The 24,994-nt window shown below is 40.6% G+C and overlaps 1 protein-coding gene across 1 annotated transcript in view; it reads left to right on the top strand.

Annotated features, from left to right (window-relative positions):
- Positions 1–278: 278 nt before the first annotated feature.
- Positions 279–24,994, top strand: part of nsmfa (NMDA receptor synaptonuclear signaling and neuronal migration factor a) — a 59,863-nt gene continuing 35,147 nt past the window's right edge. Inside the window, 4 exon segments of the mRNA XM_070552269.1 lie at positions 279–682; positions 18,691–18,752; positions 19,021–19,917; positions 20,370–20,442. Of these exon segments, the coding sequence (XP_070408370.1) occupies positions 612–682; positions 18,691–18,752; positions 19,021–19,917; positions 20,370–20,442 (1,103 nt within the window). The 5' untranslated portion in view covers positions 279–611.

Raw genomic sequence — 24,994 nt, 5'->3', positions numbered from 1 at the left:
CTCTATTCCACCCTAACCCTTTAATCAATGCGGTGGTCTCTAGTTGAGAATAATGCCTTGTGTGTGTGTGTGTGTGTGTGTGTGTGTGTGTGTGTGTGTGTGTGTGTGTGTGTGTGTGTGTGTGTGTGTGTGTGTGTGTGTGAAAAGGGGGTGGGGGTGTTGAGCTTTTACTAAAATGACCGATTATGTAACACAGTAAATGAAATGAGTCCAGACTTAGGCTAAGGATCAGATCAATGGGATAAATGGCATCACATGGTCCTGTTCTCTTGTCACCAAACCAAACCTCATGGATTTTAGATCAATGAAATGAGAGGGAGGAGTCTGTGTGTGTGTGTGTGTGTGTGCGTGCGCGCGCGCGCGTTTTCAGCAGCTGTTGAGCTACCCTATACGTGCTCAAACCCAGAGAGACACGCAAAGAGAGAGGAGGAGGAGGAGAGAGGGAAGAAGAGGCAGACGTGCGTCTCTGCGCTGCATCGGCTCACGGATTTCCCTCCAACTTTTTCTATTCTTAATTTATCGAAAGCGTTTGTCGTTTTTTCCCACTCGCATTCCTCCATCCGTCCTCTGGGAATGAACAGTTTTCCTGCCTGCGTCGTTTCCATGTCAGCATGGGAACCACCGTGTCCAAAAGGAGGAATTTAAGAAACGATGCGATATCTTCTGTGGCAGCAAAAGTTCGGTGAGTGACACGAGGCGCCTTTATGGACGCTTTAGGAGTTCGTTGCTGTTATTTCAACGCGTAAATAATGCAATCCAGGCCAAACAGCCAGGTAAGGCATCTGTGTGTTTTGATGAATTGCCACTGCGCTATCCCGGGTCCATCCATCCAGCAATGCGCAGAGAGGCTCCGTGCGCCACCGACTGTCCCGTTATAGCCGCGGGGCGTGCATGCTCCCCACCTTTATAATCCAATATCATTGCAGCAAGACAAATGTGGATTTCCTTTAATTGTCTAAGCTTTAGTTCTAGATCCACATAGCAGGAGGTTGATGTTTGCTCCTGGCGCGTCAGAGCTTCCCATGCTGTTCTGAATGGAGCATCATTGTATAACCAAAGTCAGGAGGGAGGACGGGGACCTATTAGCTCGGATACTTCACATTTTTGTACAACCTTCATGTGCTGCTGTTATTTAATAAAAATATGTTTTATTTTCCATGTCTGGTGACTCTGGTCGCATCGAGCTGCATGGTGCAGTGATGAGAAGGCTGCCTTCACATCCTGACAATTAATCAATCACCGCAATCGATGCTCTCGCGCACTGATCACCTTTCAATTTACCCAGGTTTGTAAAATCCAGCCCGACCTGTAAAAGCAGCGAGAGCCACACTGTTTGGCTGCAGTCCAGCCCTTTAAGAGCCGCTAATCACTCCCTTCTTTTAATAAGCACAAACGCCAGCGTGCACACCGCGTGCGCTCACAGCTCTGAGTTGATGCTGCAAAGCACGTGCGGCTGAGTGTTCATGTATGACTACACCTCGAGCCAGAGCCTCGCGTGAGATCGGAATACAGATTCAGCCAGATCGATCGGGAGTTATCAGGATTCAGTCAATGAATGACCTTCAGCCACATTTGGGCTGATGTGGTATTACGTCATTCCTTCTATTTGTTTTAATACATAGCTATTCCAAACACACACACACACACACACACACACACACACACACACACACACACACACACACACACACACACACACACACACACACACACAGTGCAGAGTGCGGTTGTGTCTGTGCATCCCTGAAGAAGAGAGAGGTGTCCATATGATCTACAGCTCCAGAGTTTATGAGCAGGTGGTTTATTGCAGGAGAACCCGAGAGAGCTGCTGAACCATGGCTGCACGCTTTCACCTCGGATTTACATTTTTTTAGCTTAATGTTAGAGAAAAAAAAGCAGCTGAATCTCATCTGCTTTTCATCCAAACCTTCAATTTCTCCACCCCTCTCACCAACAGAAAAACATCATGTTTCAGCCAGAAGTGGTCTGTCCTCAATCTGAATCATGCACTTGCTGAATAAAAACTTCAGATCAATACTCATCAATTTTTGGTCAGTGCATCTTTTATTAAAGCACATATGATGTCAGATTTATGACAGCAAATAATTGAAATAATGATATATCTCCTTATGGTGGGATTTGAAATGTCTTTTCTGTTAATTATGACAAAAAAATATTTTTAACGTGATAGATAGATAGATAGATAGATAGATAGATAGATAGATAGATAGATTGATTGATTGATTGATTGATTGATTGATTGATTGATAGATTGATAGATTGATTGATTGATTCAGGCACAATGCACAATGTAAACATCCATCCATCCATTTTTTTGGTATTTTATTTTTCCATGTTGCTAAAGGTCAATCTGAGAATATGCATCCCTGTCATTCTGTGTTTGTTAACACGTGTCCCCATTAAAGGTGTCAAGTACCAAAGTACATGGTTGGTTATCTATACTTTGCTGGAGTCGTTTTTATAATAGCCAACACTTTACTTTTTACTCCTTACATTTTATAAACTGCATTGATCAGGAGAAGAACACACAAACTGCAAACATTTAGGTCCCGGCTGGTAGATGAACCCAGAATCCTCCTGGGCCACTATGCATCCCAGATCATAGCATGCTATAAAACAATGCACTAGTTTATGTAAAGATGAACTTCCTGTATACAGTGAATTGGGAGATTAAAATGCTCCTTGAACCTAGTTGTGTTTTCATAACTCCATTACACTACTTTACCTAACCTCTTGCTGCATTCCTAAACAACCGCAGTTAGGGTGAAAGCACATAAATCAATGTGATTAGAAATGCTCAAAGGCAGGTGACAGCTGCTAAAATGGAAGTCATCATCCTTTGCTGACTCACTGAGTCCAAGTGGCTAGATGTACTGTTACACACACACACACACACACACACACACACACACACACACACACACACACACACACACACACACACACACACACACACACACACACACACACACACACACTCTTTTGAAATCCATTTGGAAAAGAAGCAGAAATTCCCCTAAAATGATTAAATTGTCATGCCATGCTTGTAGGTGGCCATATAACATCAACAACCCATTCAAAATGTTTTAATATAGTGAATCAAATTTTAATATTAGCAGCAATCAAAAGTTTAAAATACAGCATCAGGACACAGAAATTGTTCCATGTCAGTGCACAAGGCAAATGTGTGCACTTGCGGCATACCTTGACGTGTTACTTTTGTGCTATTTGAGTTGGATAGGTAAACCTAAATATGCATTAAAACAAATTGTCAAACGCGTCTTCATGGGAAAATCGAAGCTTTTACTAAACAAAGTTGTTTGCATGTGAATGTGATGCAGAAGGATTTTAAGAAAACACCAATCTTAGCTTTAAACAATGTGGATTTATTCCAACCAACCTCAGGTAACTATGTTGTCTGTCCTAAACAGCTCACACTTGACTCAGCAGCATGACTTACTCCAACCCTGGAGCAAAGTGGCTTTCCTTTGTGTGTGTTGTTATCTCAGCTGCTTTGTGTGATGCAACCTCTGGGCATAATCTCTCATTCCCACAAACCTGTCGATGTTTCTCTACTAAGAAAAAGCACCAACACTTTTTAGTTATTCACAATGTTCCTCACAACCTCTGTAATCTGATTCTATTGGATTAAATATTATTCTGACAGGATTATAAATACTGAACACATAAGATGTCTTCTTTACAGTAGTTAAAAACCGTGAGCTGCTTCGCGTATTAAGATGAGTTTAAAGGACTTAAAGGGGCAGTGTAAAAGACTCGCTGCCATCTAGTGGTCATATTGGAAAAATAACATTTTATTTTCTAGCTAGCAGCAATTAGCATTAGCATAATAGCAGGTTCAATTAGTTTCTAAAAGACAACAAGCACGTTCAGTGTCTGAGACGTTTCAATAAAATATTAATTAGTCTTTTGTTTGCCCCTCCTTATTCTGAATTAGCTTCTTATTTCCATTTCCTTGAAGAGGTCAATTCATGTTTTACTGTGGGTCCTTGCATTATTTATTAAGAATAAAGTCACTATTCCTCTAATGTGTTCCCTGATAAGTGTCACAAAACAGTCTTCTCATTAATGGAGAATAAGCAGATGCTCGTCCAAAGGACGACGTTGTTTGTCGCAAACCAAATAGCATGCCTGTATATGTTTAAATTCCAGATAAATGTAAATAAAAAGTAAGATTTCAATGTGAGGCTATGTAAAGACTGGCTCTTTTATTTTGGAGCCATCCTCTAATCATTGGTAGGAGAACAGAAGTTTCTGGCTCTTGTATGCTGGCTTCACTTTTTAGTTTCAGAGTTTCTGCAGAGATTTTATTGCCAAACTCATCCAATGGTTTCTGATATATTTAATTATGCTGAGACGTGGTGGATAGGCTGGTGCTGCCATCGTTTTTGCTGTAGCAGCCAGAATGAATTATAAGAACTGACATGTTGCCTTTTTTCTTTATGATGTGATTGTGTGAAGACACCAAACTAACACCAAATATCTAACAGCATACAGGAAACACACACTGGCCTAGAGTTCAACAGAGCCTGCTTCATCCATGTTTTATTGTTTTTGAAACAAATCTGCCTCTTCCCCCTAGAAGCGCACGTGGTAACTGAAAACCCGGGGAGATAAAGAGAAAGCAGAGAGGTTTCATCTTATTTACACAACCATATCCAATAACATGGAGGGAGAAAACAGAAGCTTTGATCTGTTGATCAGCTCGAGACAAGGCTGGGATGAGTGGCAGCGGACAACAGGGCTCACTTATCTGTGAGCTTGTGAAGATGGCATTAGAGATGAAAGGACTGGCCTTAACAGAAGGATGCAAATAAATGATTGTGTCTTGTATTCAGGGCAGCCAGGTGTGACTTTGCTGTTGACCTGCAGCCATTCTGACTCTGGAGACTGAAGATGTAACGTAACTTTTGTTTGGTCTACTCCGTTTTTTCTAAAGCGGTTTCATAGTTTTGTTTATTCTTGTTAGTTTCTTTACATATGTTTTTGTGTAAAATCTGCCATTTTTGTCTACCTCTTGCCTTTTTCTCCACTTTCCTAGCCTCAGAACTAATGTATTTATGTTATTAATACATTTCTATGCGGTTTAATTACGTTTAACATACTGACAAAGAATACAGACTACGCAACATAAAAACCACCAACAGTTTATTTTGGTTTCAGGTCTTTAAATGCATTTTGTTTACATAAAAATTATTATTTTTAGTCTTGCCATTCACCTCACGCCTGAACACAGAGTTGCATCTGAGAGAATGTTTTAACATAAATTTATTAAACTGCTAAAATGCTGTGTAAAGAATCCATTAGAAACAGCACAACTGCGTAAAAGTAAAGTAAAACTTAGTGCCGTCTGATAGTAGAATGTCTTTGCATCATTCAGACTGGAGCTCGAGGACACCAGATATGGACTAAAACACTTATGAAGAATATTCTGCTTGTGGGGGAAAAATACCTTCACTTGTTTAGAAGATATTTGGACACCAGTGGAGCATTAGTCAGATTCTTTACCAGTTATTGTGATATTATGTCATCATTAGACAGTGCTATGCTGAAATATGATGAGTTAAGGAGTTACTTGTGGCATATTTCTTACCTGTCCAAGCTTGCTGTCAGAGTGTCACTGGCCCATACTGGACCCATCCCGGAACCGCCCCGTGGCTGGTGTCTGTATCACAGGGTTGCCAAAGTGCAGGCCACGAACCGTGTGAGGCCCTCAGAGTGATTTGGATTGACCTTTAACTTTCTTTTTAAAGAGCAAGTCACCCCCTACCAGAGGCTTGCTCCACCCCCACTTCCTGTTTGACAAATGCAACAAATGCTGCTGCCTGGCTGACCGAGAGGGTGGAGCCGCTAACAAATGCACACACACATGCACACATACACACACACAGGCTCACAATGACATTGTGACATCATAATGTACTAGCTAACGTCATAGTGGGCCTCTTAGCCAATAACGACGGCAGATTTAAATTCAAATGTAGTGCAGAGTTTTTACCTGAAGATGGCACAACACTGACTGTTTTAGACAGAATATTTAAATTTAAACTAGGATGCTCTAAAATACGTGTCTACAGCACAATTAGACACTCATTCATATAGTTTATCAGCATTAAAAGGTTGATTTAGGGGTGACTTGCTCTTTAACAAGGGTAAAATTTGGGCCAACAACAAAGTCTGTTGTGTTTATGCTGAAGTTTTATTTATTTACTAATGTGACGCCTAAAAACAATGTTGATTAATACAAAGTATTTTTACTTTTATAACCATGTTTTGTGCTTTAATTAAATTTGAATGTAAATAGGATCACAAACTCAGCCTAGCCTCTAATAAAAAGCAGACTTGTGGGCAGTGTTCATAAAACTTAATTAAATAAGATAAATAATAATAAAAAAAAGAAAGAGCGAACAATAACATGTTTTTGTTGCAGATAATGTAGAAATTAAAAAAAAATTCTTGTATATAAAAAAACTTCATGCAACAAACCACAAATAAAACGTTCAATAAAACATTGCAATTTCGATGTTTTGTTGAGTAGGTAACAAAAGAAAACATAATATGTGTATCTCTTCATTCAAATAACCCATCTTTCTGTGGCTCCCGAGCACTTTCAATTTATAATTTTATGTTCATGTTTTTAAACGTTTGGACACCAATGCTTTAATTGTTCATCATCTTTGGTTGTGATGGAGGAGATGATTGGTGTTAGGTAAGATTTAAAAATAAACAACCAGACTAATACATCTAAATGTTATATTCTATACATACACACCGTTTTCACAAAGTTGTGTATATCTTATCCAAGCTAGAAGAATCACTATTATGACATCTTTTCTCAGATGAGCAGCAGTTCTGACCGCCATGGTTCCATTTTTGATATTTTCTACTATAGTTTAGAATCAGATCAGGTTTATAGTATAACCTCAGCAAGATATGTATGAATCAGATAAATCCCTCAGCTCTTCATCTGATGGAGTGGCTTTAGGCCACAAGTCTGCTGACATTTCAAACAGCTTGACATTTCAACCCGGTGCTTGTCTCACATGTCCCATAATGCACTGCACCTTCAGGAGAGCCATTAGGTCTCGTCAGCCCCCGGTCATGGTACAAGCCTCTCCACAGGTTCTCATGTCTCCAGCAATGCATGTTAGTGTGTGGATGCTCCTCAGTGTGTGTGTGTGTGTGTGTGTGTGTGTGTGTGTGTGTGTGTGTATAGGAAACTTGATTGAATTAAAGGTTCTGAGAGGAGGATTTGATTAAGCAGAATTAGGAGCAAGGAAATCTGTTATTTTTGGCAGCCTGTTATGGTAGAGAGGTACCAGAAGGAGGCATTATTTCAGACTAACTAAACTCACTTCTTGTTTTTGCAGCCTGTGTCTTTGATTGTGGATGTGGACGTAGCTGGATGTTTCATGTACAGAGGAGGAAATTACAGCAGTAATGTAAAGTGTGGAAAGACACAAAAGATGATCGGAGATAACTGTCGAAGAATGAAAGCCACTGAAACACAAGTAACATTCCAAGGCTTAAGCTTAATTTAAACTTCTCCGTCAGCTCCCCGAGGGAGAGATGCACACACATTGACAGACGTTTTGCTCTCAGACTTCTCTGTCAGCTGAGGATTGTTGCAAAACAATTCCCCGCCAGGACAAGAGAGGGCGTAGTGCTATTCGATAGTGTATTTGCTATTGTGTTTACATTGTTTTAATGTATTTCAGAGACTCAGGCCCTGTCCACGCGTAGCCGGGGATCTGCCAAAATGTAGATATTTTTCTACGTTTTGGCCTATCATCCACACGAAAACGGAGTTTTTTCACACAAAAACGGATCTTTTTAAAAACTCCGACCAAAGTGAAGATCTGCGTTTTCTCCGTTTTGGGTGACTGCGTGTAGACAGACAAAACCGGAGTTTTAAGGTCCGCAACGTCACTTTCCGTGACAAAAAAATGCTGACATCACGTGTGCGACCTGTGTTTACACTAGCCGACAGCATGGATGCCCTCAGAGCTGCGCTCACTTTATCAGTTGTCCAAGCGCTTTTTGCTTGTTTGTTTTTGCAAGCGGAATTACTGCTCCTTGCGGAAGACCACAGACGAATGAGTTGGGCGCCGTGTTTCATGTTTTGTTGAACATAAGCAGGAAAACGAAAAGTTACGCTGACTGGATACAATTCGGGGGAAGTACTGCCGCCTACAGGTCTGGCATGTCCTTAACAACGTATTTATCCTGGTACGGGTGGACAGAGTTTTTTTTTTAAACATGGTGGTGTGGATGCAAGTTTTTGGAGGGGCGGATATTCGTTTAAAAAAAAAAAACAGCGACGTGTGGACTAGACCTTAATAACATGGACAAATTTTTCCCTCATCTACCTTTTCATGCCATTGGAACCTCTCAACTCACGTTTCTCGACTTTTCTGTCCACGATTAAAACACTTGCTGCATATCTTTGTACTCCTTCAGTCACGGGTGAATAAAGGTTCATATTTTCAGACTTTTCTTACAATGCGGTCTGCCGCTAAATATCTCTTTATTCTTTGAAGTGACAAAGATGGCACTGTTGATGAATTTACACGAATTGGTGTTCTGACAAGTTTGCAGTCTCTGTCTCTTTCGACGAATCGTTAAAAATTGGAACATTTCTCTGTCACCCTCTGCGAGCCAGCCGGAAATCCTTTTGCGCCGATGCATATTGGTGTTGTGTGTCTCCGTCCCGATGCAAATGGAGAAGTATAAATTAGGCTTTAGTTGGCAGATGGGATTTTTTTGTAAACACATATTAGTTCTGACTGAATCGCATGAATTAATGAACAAATAGCTGACCACGAGTGCTTTTAAAGTGGAAGAAAATGTCTCAAATCTCTACAAAGTTGTAGCAGCTGGTGCAAATACCTCCTAAAAACTGTACACTGCTGTAAATTGTAATTATTTTAGCAGAAACAACTAGAATTGCACATCAACTGCCAAAAAAACCCCTAACCATTAAAAATGTTATGTAACATTATCATCTATATCAGTGTTTCTCCATCCTGGTCCTAGAGGGCTGGTATCCAGCATGTTTTAGTCGTTTCTCTGCTCCAAAACGCTTGATTCAGTAGTTGAATCACCTGTGCAGCAGCTCATCAGGCTCTGCAGAAGCCTGTTAATTACCTGCTGATTGAAACCAGGTGTGTTGGAGCAGGGTTAAAACTAAAACATGCTGGGTAGCGGCCCTCCAGGACCAGGACTGTGAACCACTGTTCTTAATGATGCTCATAATCTAATGTTTGCTCAAATTGCCAAGACAGTTTAAAGATATAGAGTTGGTACAAGACTGGTTTGGGTCGTGTGCAGGTTAGCTGTTAGCTCATCGCTTTGATCAGATTCAAACTCTGTTTCTTCCCAAAGCAAACATTTGATGTTCATAACCACTTTTAAAGATCTTACGTGAAACAGGACCTCCTCAAAGGTAAAACTAAAAGCATGCAGCATCACATTCCAGCTCATTAGAGCATTCTCATTCATGTATTTACTCACACTGCAGCAGGAATAAACTGGAAGCAGCTTTTTTTGTCCTGCACATTCCTTTGATTCCTCCAGTGTTAACGATAATGACAAAAGTGAATGAGGCTCCATTAGAGTTTAATGCTCCTACTGAAAACTGAGAGGCTCAGCACGTGCTGCGACACCATCCAGCTTCCCTCAATACTTTTCTAAAAATAGATCTCCATGCAGCTGCAGGTCTGCTCTGCTGCACCAACGTCTCACAGATCCACTACTTTTTTGGGTCGTTAATGGTCCTGCGTGTGCATGAGTGGATGTGTGTTGTTGCAGGTGGAGAGCACACGCAGCAAAAAGGATTGTGACGCAACAATCACAGCTGCAAAGAGTTGTAATCAATGTGGTATAAACTCTAATCAGCAGCTGGCCCTAAGAAGGTTTGAGACGTTTTCATTTTGCCCTCCTAGTTCATTATTCAGCAGACTGGACCCTGATTAAAATTCGCAAACAATTGTGCGGCAGACTCACATAATCCATTATACATGAGAGGGAAGTGAGCAAAATGCCTCTCAATCCATCCAATAAAGGAACGCTGTTCTCTCTTTGTGTCTCATGTTGCCGTACGGCTTCATATATGGTTTCAGAGCATCATGTGTGTGTGAGGTGGATACACACGAGTGAAAAATGAAGAGGGAGAAGCTGGGCTGGCAGATATGAAATTCGTCCCGCATGCTCTCAGCCATGTGATAGGGTTTTAGGGAAAGACGTCAGTTAGGGAGGGGAGTTTTCTGAGAGGTTATTACAGCTGAGAGGAAGAGGAGTGCACATAGATAAATTGGTAGTGTATTAACAATGAAAGCTCGAGTAAACCTGAGGAAATGGAGACAGACAGAAGGCGCAGTCAGCAGAATGGAGATATAAACGATGAGATTGAAACCAAATTTGTATTCCCTTTGAAGAAAAAGGGAATCTTTTGGGGCCAGCTGACCTAAAAGCTAAAATGCTTTGACCTATTTATGCTATCAAATAGTCATTCTACTGTCTTCACCAGCTGATGGTAGATTTAATGCTTCACAGATTAACAGAGTAAACCGGGAAAAAGTATTTGTCCTTGACAGACTTTTACTTTTTTGACACCACACAACAAACACATTTCAGAATCAGGCAAAGATTATCCGAGTAAGAACAAAATTCTATTTTCATATGATATTTTTAATGGTTTAAGGGGGAAAAGCTAGTCAACCTGGTTCTATGTGAAATAGTGAAAAAGTGTACTTATACCGATCCCTCCAATCATCCAATCAGGACACTCCCCAGACCGCTGGTCCACCAACCAATCACAGGCGGGCACCTGCATGCTAAAATTAGCATAAAGAACAAATCAACACAAAGCAGCAACCCCCCCTTCCAAAAAATAAAAAATAAATAAAACACTTTCAATCCTTGGTCGGTCGTAACAGAAACTAATTGGCATAATGAAGGAACTCAATGCACTGATAAGTAGGTTCAGTCTAAAGGTTTTCTTTTGAAAGTGCCTTGAGATTAGCCTTGTTGTGATTTGGCACTAATTAAATAAACTGAATTGACAGACATGTTTGGAAAATGTGAAACGTTTTCTAGTGTTTGAGCCCGCAGAGATTTCCTCCTTGGAAGTCTCTCATTATGAATCATGACCTTCGACCTCAACCCCAACAATCAAATCAAATCAAAGACACTTTATTAATCCCAGAGGGAAATTAGAGTTTCAGTACACACAATTCAGAGATCAGACATACATGGGCAAGACACATGACAAGAATTGGTGACTGTGGTCATTCGCAACCCTGAGTTGTGCTACCTTAATAGAGATCAGAGGGTTACATGAGGATTGGTTCAGGTGGAGGGAAAAAAAGGCACTTCACAGTTACCCTCCACCGGGAGGGCAGCTTTGCTCTGCAAAAAAAAACCACCTCAAACATATATGCAACAGACTTCAGACAACATAACATAAGTGTCCACTAGGTGGGGTGGTGGGTTGGGACTATTCCTACTTCAGTTCCTGCAGCCACGATAAGCAGCGCATGTCACCTCAGTGTGGATAGGTGGAGGAGTGTTGAGGGTTGGAGGGTTGCAGTGACCCTGGAACGTTTCAGCGGCCTTCCCGCAGTCACGCCCAGGCTGGGAAAGGATACAGAGTTGAGTTGCCATAGCGACGGCACATTCCACATATCTTCTGAGGGGGGAGTTTTCGTTGGAGCTTTGCTGGCGATTAGAAATTGTTTTGGGGCCAGACAGAGATAATTTCCTCTCTGTCTTACAGTTTGTTGGTCCTCAACCTCTCAAAATCCCAATAATGGACATTAATCTATCCCAATCCGTGCTGATTCGTCCACTCTCTCCTTGATGGCATCCATCTTTAGTGCCAAAGAATGAATCTCCGCCAAAGTCCCAAGCTTACGATTCATCTCGACAATTATTTGAGTCTGTGAATTCACAGCGTGGTGCAAACCATCTCTGAGCTCCAGGATCAGGCCAATATTCCTTGACAGCTCGTTACCTTTCCGTTAAGCCAGGTAGCCTCCAAGGCCAGTGAGCAGTAAACCTGACACCAACACCACGAATATCCACACGTCTTCAGAGTCCTCCACAGACAGCTGAGAAAGACAGATCAAGTTCCACTGTTTCCAGGAGTCCATGATGTGTCCAACTAGGTCTGTCCCGGCAGGGCATCCGGGAGCCCCTTCTCCCGTTCTCAAAATTGTCAATCACATTGAGAGACCAACTGACGAGATCCATTTAAGTGAATTTCAGTTTCCAGAAAAATGCAGAAGCAGCCGTGCACCCAGCACACACAGACAGACAAAGGCCTTGAGGATAAGATTTGGAGGAGAGGAGGAAAAAAAGCGTCTGCACCCTCCAAGAGCCGGAAGAAGAAACCATGTTAATCTATAATTGTTTCAGGTGTTTTGGGCTATTTTGTTCTAGAACAGGAGAATTGTTGCTTTTTGAGATCTTTTAGCATACTTCATGTTGTTAGACAGGTTGTATTGAAGTTAATTCTTATTTCTATGGATTTGGTAGTAGTCAGACCTGGGTGTGGTTAATTAAACACAAGTTAGCTTTCTAAATAATGTGGTGAATCTCATCTGACTCATGATTTTAAAAGGGGGCAATTACATTTTCAGATAGAGCCGTGTTGTTTAAGTATGGAAGCCCATTCCTGCCACTCTGATAAAAAAAATCTCACAATTATGACTTAGATATAATAATAATAATGAGATGCTGTCTCATAATTATGAGATAAATATTTTTTTAATCAGAGTAGCGGGAATGGGCTTCCATAGGTTAGATAACTTTGATCCCATACTAGATTAATTTGTCTTACTCAGACTGTCTTTGTCCGATATTGAAAGATGTAGTTGAAAATCTTTTAGAGGGAAATGGTTTTTACAGCTGAAAATAGTTTAATGGGAATTTTGGCACAGATTCAAGTTGTAGGGTTTATTTCAGGTAAAATATTCTAACAGCGGTGGACTTTCTGACAGCACAGAAGTCAAACCTCTTATTATAATATCACTGTAAAATATTGTAACTGAGAGCATAATTGAATACATCTTATGTTACTTGTCTTTTGCTGCTCAATGTTTAATATCAGGATTCTTTGTAAAATGACTTTCTTTTCTTGATTTAAAAGATTTTCAAACTTAAACTTTTAAAAAGGCCAATAACTGTTGTACTTTCATATCAAATGGGTCGGATTTGATTTAATATTGGCAATAGCAATAGTTTAACTGGATTAATTCCTTCAGGTTTATTTTTTTATTTTTTGCCGTTTTTAGCAGTTTTAATAAAACAATAATGCTGAGAATGGTTTCAGGTAAGCTAAAAGGGCTGCTTTTTCATGTATCTGTTCCCTAACTATGTTAGTATTTTATTTTTAATCTCATCCTTGTGCTCACCGGGTGTTTTTTCAGCTGACTTTCCCATGAAAGGGTCCCATGCATCGATCCTTTCATGAGTCAAATGTGACCCTGGAATTAAGTTTATCTGAGTTTAAATATGGATGTCTGAGACACGATATATGGATTCACAGCCTGAAAATGGTCTGTTTTTCTGGTCCGGCTCTGTTTGTGAGCCAGTGTGTGTGTGTGTGTGTGTGTGTGTGTGTGTGTGTGTGTGTGTGTGTGTGTGTGTGTGTGTGTGACCTGTATACTTGCTGCGTTGGACAGGCTTTAATAATTGAAGCAGCTGCCAGGGAGGTGGTGCACACTTATAGATTAGCTTGTGTTCAGGGATTTCTTCAGTGAGATCCTGTATCTTACCTCCCTTATTTTCATTTTCACCCTAGGGAATAATAACCGGACTCCAAATAAAATAGTGGGGACTTGCCTCACTTTGGTGGTGAAGATATAGGTCTCTATGGGTATGAAGGCTTTTAAGATCTTAAGATTTAGCACAAATGTTATTGATGAGTTATGTTTAGAGTCGCTGGCCGGATAATCAGCCCGCACAGGAATACGTTCTGAATATTCATGACGTTGAATGAACTGAAAGCTCAGTGAGCAGATACAGTTATTTTACAGATTTATGTAGATACAAACTCTCTTGAGCCACTAAAACAGAAGGGGATGAGGTTACAGCACATGCCACAAGCTGTGGGGAGCCACAGATTTAGAAAAGCACGACTTTCTGGAACAAATCATTTCATTTTTGATTGGAACCACAGGAACCAGATTTACTCAGCAAAACTCACTCAGCCACCCGCTGCCATGCAGAAAACCAATGTGGATAGTTTCAGAGCTTCCATGTGGGACAGTATAGTTGCTATACTAGTGTTAATCGGCTTGATCACTGTTGCTAACCATTTAAATATTTTCCCTCTCCTGATAATAGCATTTTACTTTCTTTGACATTGGATGTGCTACTACTAGTTTACCTGTTTAATTATAGATCCACTAGGATAAATACAATAAAGTTTATCTCTCACCAAATAGAATATTTACTAAGAAATCACAATGTAACCATAGACACATTGCTTGGTGTGTGTGTGTGTGTGTGTGTGTGTGTGTGCGTGCGTGCGTGCGTGCGTGTGTGTGTGTGTGTGTGTGTGTGTGTGTGTGTGTGTGTGTGTGTGTGTGTCTGCTCTGTCTTCTCGATCCCCAGTGAGTCGTGGCAGATGGTTGCTTATACTGAGCCAGCATCCTCTGAAGGTTTCTTCCTGTTAAAAGGGAGTTTTCCTCTCCACTGTCGCTAAATGCTTGCTTAGTATGAGGGTTACTGTAACGTCACTGACTATTCAGTGGCTTGATGCAGTCTGCCAGGTTTCTTATATAGGAAACTTTTTTCCGATTGGCTTAATGAACTGAGCTGCATTGGAACGTTTACTTTGTGAAGTGCCTTGAGAAGACTCTTGTCGTGATTTGGCGCTATATAGATAAACTTGAATTGAATTGAATTAATAAAACAAAAATGACACACATGCAAGCAGCAGCAGTGGATTTTTGCAATAGCTGCAAATGTGAGCTGAGTGAATGATGACTAAAGCTTTAGTCAGTGCAGATGTTAGCAGGGATTGCGTTATTTTTGTACTATTGTTAGTGAGAAAATAGCTTTATTGATGCAGTAATTTATTTTATATCCTGCTGTTACTTGGACTTTTTAATGCAAATCTGCTAAAACATCAAAACTCGTAACAGGTAAGGCCAACTGAATTAATGGTCTCAGTGCAGTGTGGTGTTCTGCTGGGAAATGTGTAGGTTTCCTCATTTATCTTGTTCACGCACTAAAAACTGCTGGGGAGGTCCGTTGGGCCACAGGCTCTGATTAAATACTGTGTCAATTTTATGACCCACTCATTAAAATTACAAGTTAAATATTTTGTTAACGAGAACAAACCCTTAATGTGGAGAAATAATTGAATTTATACATTTTATTCCAATCCTTCATTCGTTTTCCTTCGTTTTAAATATTATTTGTGTATAAATTTAATGATTAACTTAAATTTGATTGAAATAAAGAGGAAATGTTAATCCCACATATTACTGATTAGCCTTTTTTTAAACTCGCTTTAACTTTAAACTTTGTTCTGTTAAACACACTTGGTGGGTTGAAACCTTCATCCAATCAGCTAAATTTGGTTTTAACCCAATGACAAGTATGACATTGTTGCAGAAGAAACACACCTCTCTTCACACCTCTGTCAAATGTGTTTGTTTTTATGCCTAAGATTTCAGGGATTTTCTGATTTAAACAATACGTAACGTTTAAAGTTTAAATAGCTTCAAACGTGAAATATTTCAAATTTTAATTATCACAATGATACTTACAAAGTACAATTCAAGCAATTTGTTAAAAACGGAATCAGATTCGAGCTCCATATTTTTTAAACCCCTTTAAAACTAGTGTCACAAATTCACATCAAACACCTTTTGGCCTTAAAGATCATTCCCTACATTTTTTATAGTTTTATGCCTTATAAGTCGTTTCTGGGGAGCAAAAGCACCGGTGCACCTGTTAGAGTACATAGAAGTCAGCCATAAGAGGAAGTGGCAGAAGACACCTGGAGTGTTTGTCAATGCCAATGAACCTCACTTTGATGTCTTGGTCCTGCCCCCGTTTCCTGAGATACGTCATCAGGAACGGCCAAGACGTGTTCCAATGTGCATGTTCTACCGAGGCGTCTGTTTAGCCGTTTAGCTAGCTGAGCAAAGATACATGGGAGGTGTCTTGTAGCCTAGCCTTGGTCAACATTTCCCAGAATATACCTTGTATTTTCAAAAGGATGGCGGATCAGAAGCCAGCAGCTACTTCGGGGGAAAATTTCAAGTTTAAATGTAAGTCAACTAATCTAAAAAATTTTTTAATCCAAAGAAGTTATCTATTGTTGGTTAGTTGCTTAGTAGTTGTAGCTTCGGTGGCTAGCGGGTAGTAACTCGCTTACATGTTTAATTGAACTAATATATACACAATTTAAAAGTAAAAGGCTTGCTATATATATTTATATTGAAACTTATACGTATAAAATATAATGTTATCTCCCGTGTCACGTGACGTTACGTGACGGCCGTGGAAGCCACGGTCACGAGATGTCTGCTCCAATTAACAGTTTTCTTTCACCAAGGAAGGACAGTGTCCTTGTAAGCAAGGCGCCTGGCCTTGCAAGACATCGCCTTGCAAGGCCAGGCGCCTTGACGAGAAACACCTCTGGATTTGAAGTCTTATTTCCTGATATTCAGACAACTTTCCTTTGATTGGCTAACATCAACACAACTCTACCACTGACTCCATTAGCTTTGCAACGTTGATGTTTTGTCTCCACAAATAACACAGACCTGTAGGAGTTCTGCCATTGAGTGGAGTTGCTAATGCTAATGTTAGCTTCAAGGCAAGGTAGCTTTATTTAGCTCATTTTATACACAGAAGCAATTTCATGTGCTTCTACCAGCAGAGACGTTCTCTGCTGTTTCCTGGACGCTAAAACCAACAACAGTCTTCCTTTTGTGAGCCAAGATGGGTGAGTTAAGTGACAGTGTGACGTAAATCTGTCAGGCTTTTCTGAAATACACACTGTATACACACTGGACCATTCTTAGGACACAGTCATCAACGGGAAAGGTCAGTAGAGGGTGAGATCATCCTCTGCTGCCCGCAGATGAACAGAGACAGAAGCAACGCCACCAACATCGGCAATACTCTCACAAAGGTTACAGTGAGAGTCTAAGCATGTCAGGAAAAAGGTAAAAACTACCTCTATTTACTCTGTGTATAGTGAAGAACCAGAAAATGGAATTAGATAAGGAACACAGAACAAACTAAGCAAAGATGATTTTATTCTTGTTATATTAAAATTTGCCAAGAAATAGCTTCATTTTTGTTACTAGATTTTTTTATAGTTGATGCTTTCAGGCTTTAAACATTTTAGCCGTATCCATACTAAAATAATAATAATAAACAGAAATTGAACAGAAAATTCTAAACCCTAGAACATTTAATTTAACATCCATTGCATTCTGTCATGATCTATTTTTGTCCTAAACCGAGACAACGGTGACCCTTATAGAAAAGCTCACACTTGCCAATTAACAGACAAGAACATGTGATGTGGCCCTAGCTGTGACTTTGAAAAGCATCATGAGTTTTAAAGTCATACTGTGTGAAGTGCCTTGAGACGACTCTTGTCGTGAGTTGGCGCTTTATAAATAAACTTGAATTGAATTGACAAAAGATTCAAAGTTATGATGTTGATCCTGACTCTGTTACAGATATAGTATTGACTGCATTAAACTAAACTCAGTCGTTCTTTCTTTTGGATTCTGTGCCGACTGACAGCCAGAGCCCAACAGATGAGCTGGATCCAACAAAGCATGTCAAAAATAATTTTAAATAATGGATATTGTTTATTATTTTTATATTTTAATATTTTCTATTTCCTTTTACTAAAATCTTGGACAGAAGAATGAGTACACAAGCTTTGTTATATTACTGAAAGAATGAAATAAGTCATGCTGACCAGAAAGGAGAAGTTATGGATCATTATTCCGGACGGATATTACTGCAGGACCCATTCTGACACAGGAAGAACGTCTTTAGGGATTTCTCTTTTATGCTGTTTCCACTCTCCTCACACACATTCACATACGGAGTTATTATATAGGGGCTGGTGTCATGCAGCCGCTGGATGGGATCCATTACATTAATTGAGAGTCTATATGAATAGAATATGACAATATTAATAATCTTTGTGTGTGTGTGTGTGTGTGTGTGTGTGTGTGTGTGTGTGTGTGTGTGTGTGTGTGTGTAGGTGTGTGAGGAGATGACGTTACGGAGCCCGTGTGCTTTCAGCTCATAGGGAATTTGAGAATTTCCTTGGATACAGCAAACACAGTCTTCCTGTAGTTAGATCCACCAACGCAAACTGAGGTCATACTGTGAAATTACCTTAAAACAGTCCTTCGCTCGATCTCCTCCTGCTGTCTCTTTGTCTCTGGCGAGGATTGGCTGAAGAGGAGATAAAACAGCATCTTAATCTGTGGGTGGCACAAGCGCACAAAGAAGGCAATTAGGATTATAATTTATAGTTCCCTTGCCCTTTTCTCCTTCCTCCTCTTCCCTTTTGTCTCGTACCGTGCTCATCCTTCCCCTCCACCCATGAATTAATTTCTTTATGTGTGTGGTGTTTGTGTATCCCCACAGAGCAGCACGAGCATTTGGAGAGTACCTGTCCCACTCACACCCTGAAAACCGAAACGGATCAGGTCAGCGTCTCTGTCACCCCACCATTTGTCCGTCCCTCTACTCCTGTTCTGTGTGTTCCTTTGAGGTTTTAATCCTTCCTCCACCTGCTTCACCTCATCCTCTTTTGAAATGCCAGGCTGTGCTCACTGGTGGGCCACGACAGCAGCTGATAGCCAACAGAGATGAGGATGTGTCATCCTTTTGGTTTCTCTCTTTCTTTTCTCGTTAGCATCTGGGTGTGTTTATCGTGGTATTTATATATGTTCATCTTCTTCTTTTATTTTCTAGCTCACCTTCTGTGTGAAACCTTGGTGGGTCCTGATCCAGAGTCGCCGAGTGATACGACTGGTCCAAACAGTAAGACTCCCTTCCGTCCCTGCTCTACCACCAAAGGCTGTGAGCCCAAACCAGAACCAGCCAACGAGAAGCTGGGCTTCATCCAGCCTCCTCCCTCCTGTGTCACCATTCCCACCAAGCCTACCTGTTTGTCCCTTGAACGCAGCTTTACACTAGAGGAGGAGCAAAAACGATCCACCGAGTGTGCGCTCCAACCTGCTCGTGTGTACACCATCACCACCCAGCACGGTATGTTGATGAGCAGCAGCCGGGGCAGCAAAGAGAGCCTAGAACTGGACGTCCTGAAGGACAAGTCGGGGAGCGGTAGGTCTAGAGGTGGTCCCATCCAGCCATCCACCTCCCCATCATCCGCCTCCTCATCTCCAACCCAATACAACCGCTCAGGCAGTGGCCGCGGCACCAACAGCTGCAGTGCCAGCCACCATCACCACTGTAATCACCAGATGAACCACAGTGCACCTTCCAGCAGCAGCGCAGGAGTTAGCGGGGCATGTGGGAGCAGCAGTAGCAATCCGCAGCAACAGCAGCAGCAGCTAGCTGGTGCAGGGTCCCATTCCCATCATGCATCGCACCACCACCCCCATCACCACCATCACTTGTCCCAGCCGCCACTGCAGACCTCAGTCAGCGCCCACAACATTCGTAGCCTGGGAGACAGTGGGAAAGGGGAGGTGGATTGCCGAGGGCTGGCTTGTGACTCGTGCAGCGGAGCTCCCTCGCGTAGCCAGGGGTCGTTGGACCTGGAGAGTGCGTCTCGAGAGGCAGGCAAGCAGCACCGACGCTTGGAGCGGATGTGGAGTGTGGACCGGGTGACTGGGCTGGAGAGAGGTGAGAGGGTGGAGGACACAGAGGAATCGAGAGGCACTGAAATCCAAACAAGGGCAGGACTGGGGAGGCCCTTTAGCTTAGCTTATGCTATACTGATCCAGAGAAGAAATAATCAACCATTTTCAGTTACTTGCACTGAAGAACTCAAGTTCTATTTTTGTTGTTGCTTTTCTTATTCTTACTAAATGAAAAACACACACCCACACACACTTCGGATCTATTTCTTCTCTGGTCCATTGGGGACTGTTGGTGTTAGATGTGACGTGGTGGTCTGTATTTCTGACTCTTCGTCTCTCCTCTGCTGTCTCTCCCTTTGTGTCTCCCTCTCTCCATTCGTGGGATTGTGGACTGTGAGGTGCTGGTGCCGTTTCTGGTTTTGTGTTTTCATTTTGCATTTACGTCAAAATTGTGCCAAAACACTTATGCTCAATTAACTTTTTTTGTGATTGCAGAGGACACAAACTGGTTCCCCAAGGAGAATATGTTCACCTTTCAAACAGCCACAACAACTATGCAGGCGTGAGTGTCCAACCTTAAAACACACAGACGTGTACTTTAAATGTGATGTTCAGTGTGTTTACTAGGGGTGTAACGGTACATGTATTCAGATTCAGACTTTTCTGTGCAGTATGCTCGGTTATGCACAGACAAGTCCCACACAGATGTGTTTCACAAGTTAACCAGCAACACATGCAGCTGTGTCCAAATTCAAGGGGCTGCATCCTTCGAAGGACCCGAGCTTCCTGGTCCACATGGCTCTGTCTGTACCAGACACAGGTTTTTTTTTGTGGACCAGGAAGTGAAAACTGTAATGTGCTAAGCTGGTTAATTTATGTACCGTTGCACCCATAGTAGTTAGGGTTTAGATCATTACCTGTCTGAGATGGAATCACAACATTGTTTTGCAAGTCTCAACTCTAGAGTTAAGCCATATCTTGGGAGATATGTGTCCTAAACCAAGACAGGAAGGTCTTTGGTCAAGTCAAGCCACAGACATGCAAGTCTCAAGTCTAGTCTCAAGTTAAAAACTTTCAATTTGAATATTAAAACACATCATTTGACCAAAGCTATGATGTAAACACAGAAAAATATGAAAAGATTCAATATTTTCCTAAATTAGCTTTTATATATCTCCAATCTTCTAGCTTCTCAAAATGAGCATTTTAGTAAGCTAATAAAAAATTTCTAAAAAATGATATGAAAGAAATCATTTTAATTAATGTTTTGTTATTTTTATGAATCAAAAACCTGAATCAAAGTCATGCTGTTGTGAAAGTGTTAATTGTGTTTTTTTTAATAAATCTGGAAATAGTAGACCCTCAAAGTCAAACCCAAAAACCCAAAAATTTGTTTTTTCGATTAAATTTCATGTCCCAGAAAACAAAATGCTTTGGCAAGAAATGCCATAAAACCCATCTAAAACCCCTTTGACACACATAACCAGAAGAGGCAAAACAAATGGCACGTGTGGTGTACAAATGTGAATGTGAGTCAGGGCTTTATTTGCATATGAAAGCTAAATGAGATTCTGTCTCCAGATCTCCTGCAGTTATAAAAGAAATCTTAGCTGAGATAATCCGTTCAAACCAAATACAGAACCTCCTGCAGGTTTCCTGCTGTATTATTGCCATTTTAACTCACATCAGTTGTATTCTCTGCACCTTTTATCTTTATTCTTTGAATAAACTCTTGTTTAGAGTTCAAAAACCTTAATCAGGTAGAAGAAATGGCTTCTCTTTAGACATTTACACAAGCACAGACTGACAGCTATTATGTGACGTTATCAGCTTATTATTTTATTCATGTAGATTTTTTTTCTTTCTCCTTGCATCATCAATAATCTGGATCCTGACACAGGATATCGTGAGTATTCTTTCCTGCATGAGAATCTTTCTTCTTTTCACCTCGACTAATTCTTGTCTTTAACTTCTGCTTCTTAACTTTGATGCCTACTACTGCCATCCATCCACAGCTAGTTCAGAGAAACACTGTAACCCTATCCCCATGCAGTCATAAGGGTATTGTTGGTACTTTAGCTGTGATAGAAAAGGTGGCTGTTGGATGTTTTTGATTAAAATGCATAAAATGCATATTTATAAGAGGATTTTCCAATCATGTGACTGGCAGTTACTGACATGAAGGTTCAAGCTAAGACCTGTCAGCACTAGTGAGGCCTTTTGATTCGAGTAAAAATCTACAAGGAGAAAGTTTACAGGCTTTTTGTGCAACAGAAGGGATACAGTCCAGTGTAAATCCACCACAGCTGGGTAAGTCTGCCAAAGTGAAGTCCAGAAAATGACACTGTTTGTGTCAAAGGACCTAAACTCCGCCAACTAGACACACACGCTTAGAGGCAATCATGCTAGGGTGTGTGTGTAATCCCGCCTCATATAGTCATCCAAATAATCTCAGAATTTGAGCGGCTGACTTTGGCTAACTTTGAAAGCAAATACAGGAATTGGCTTTTCAGGGAGTTTTCGCAGCACTAGTATCTGGTCTCCAGTGCCTCCTCCTCTGTTGTTGTTGGACAGGAAGTCATCTCTCAGCTTTAATAATCATTTGTATAATGAAACAGATGGAGTTGTATTACCGACAGCTATCATTATTAACATGACCTAACAAACTAAGTCGCTGACATCATTCTGTACATTATCTGCTCGGACACATCTAACTTATCTAACCAACCCAAACTAAAATGAGCTCTTATAGAAAACTGTAACGTGTTAGGCTGGTTTACTGTTGGAATATGGAACACGAACACCAAAGCAATGTCTAGTGTGTGGAGGTTGTGGTTACAACAATAGAACAAGGTTTCCAGATGTCGAGATAACAGGTTCACTACCGATATGTGAATTTTTTTTGTTTGGGTCCATCTGTTGTAGGCTTCAACTAAACTCACTCTGGTTGTAGATCTTTTATGGTTGCTCCTCTTCTGAGAAGGATAACGACATCTTCTGGGCTCAGACGCGGCTGATTGACTTGCCGAGTCACAGGTCCAGCCTCGCTGTGCCGAGCGGGCTGTCTGGCAACCTGCAATAGTGCCCTCTATTGGCTGGTGGATGTGAACATAAACCCCGTGCCGTGCCGGTCAAAAACAAATGTCAGATTTTTAAAATATAGCTTTTAAAGGAAACACTGTGCCTTCATTCTGCACACATCTAAAAGCCCCGTGGAGGTATTATTATTTATTTAAATATAGCTTTTTATTAAATGGTGCCATATGTGGGGCGACGGTGGCACAGGAGTTAAGTGCTCGCCCCGTAATCAGAAGGTTGCAGGTTCGAGCCCCGCTCAGTCTGTCGCTGTCGTTGTGTCCTTGGGCAAGACACTTAACCCACCTTGCCTGCTGGTGGTGGTCGGAGGGACCGGTGGCGCCAGTGCTCGGCAGTCTCGCCTCTGTCAGTGCGCCCAAGGGCAGCTGTGGCTACATTGTAGCTCATCCCCACCAGTGTGTGAATGTGTGTGTGAATGGGTGAATGACTGACTGTGTTGTGAAGCGCCTTGGGGGTTCCAGGACTCTAGAAGGCGCTATATCAAATACAGGCCACTTACCATTTACAGGCCATTCAACATGATCTAAACAGTGTCTGACGCTAAATTTATCCCCGATTTTAGAATACAAATCTTACGTTTGACTTTTTCTGCCATACAAGTTTTAACTTAATGTTGTAAAATAAAATAAAAAAAAATTGAACTAAACCCTAAAGTAGAATTCCTTTTACAGTTTTAAACATTCTGGAAAACCCATGCTAAACCTGTGAGAAAGTCCTCAAAATAATATCCTTTAGTGTCCACCATATTGTTTATATTACAACTGACATTTTTCACAGTATAAATCTGTTTTTCTCAACTGAACTTGGATATCTGAATTCTCAATTTTAAATGAGTTCAAGAAATTCCAAATGCAAAATGTGAAAGCATCTCGCAGCCCTCTTGCAGTTACTTTTAACACTTTTTTGTGTTCTAAAGGGAATTGAATGTATTTAATAAATACAGGAAAGCTGTCTTTTGTCATGTGTTATATGCTGTTTAAAATCTTTTTTTAACTACAATGAAAACTTTGGCTGCTTTAGCTTCAAATATGAAAAAAATCCAAACAAATGGACCGTAATTCAAACCATAAACGAGTTTTATCACAGCGTACTTCTTCTATTATTCCAAAACTTTTGGGAAAAACCCATAATAATATCAAATATATACTTATGCCTGGTAACAGTGCTTTTTTAGCACTATTATGACAAATTTAAATAGAAAAATATTTTTATGTTTTAAATTAATTTTATGACAATTTAATCAAAAGGTCTTTCTGTGCCATACTGCTTTATAACATTTGGGAAATATTTAAATAAAATGCATGATTTTTTTTTTAAATAATTCATTTGATATAGTGACATAAAAAGATGAGAAGAGGTTGTGTTAGCTTTATGAAACACACCCTCTCCTTTAGCAGGGTTTGGAAAACTCAAGTTTGGTGTCTGATTTGAACAAATGTTGAACTGTTTTCACAGCACTTTTGACAGTCATTAACACTGCAACGACTCACATTGAAAGTGATATATTTCACGCCATGACGTCCAGCATGAGCACAGAGGAGTAAGTCTGAAAATCAGGACACGTTCTTCAGATCATTAATGAGAGTTTCACAAAAACGATTTGTGTTTGCTGTAGAATATTTAAAAAATTGTATTAGCTTTAATCTTGAGCACATATACATCAAAAATGGATGAAGTTCAGACTGGAAATATGATATTCTAATTGCATCACTGCCCTGTTTTAATTTTAGCATCTTTTTCAGGAACTGTCTTAAAATTAAGTCTCAAATTCAACATTAAAATAGCAAAAAACAAGAGACAAAAACAAACAAACAAAGAAATGTGACTCGATCTGGTAAAGTTAACAACCCAAAACACTGTTATATTAAATTTAAAAGTGGGCAAGCCGATGTGCCACATAAATGCAAATTTTCCAATCAATAATGGCCCATGCAAACTGGTACATTTGTTCCAGGTACAAACTGAATTTTTAGTTGGAGCTGATGACGTGATCTGACCCTTTGGGTCTTTCTCAAAGCTACCTG

The sequence above is a fragment of the Nothobranchius furzeri genome, chromosome 6 (genome assembly GCF_043380555.1).
Source record: "Nothobranchius furzeri strain GRZ-AD chromosome 6, NfurGRZ-RIMD1, whole genome shotgun sequence".
NCBI lineage: Eukaryota > Metazoa > Chordata > Actinopteri > Cyprinodontiformes > Nothobranchiidae > Nothobranchius > Nothobranchius furzeri.
The sequence above is the reverse complement of the archived record's forward strand: the minus strand, read 5'-3'. Positions and strand labels throughout refer to the sequence as shown.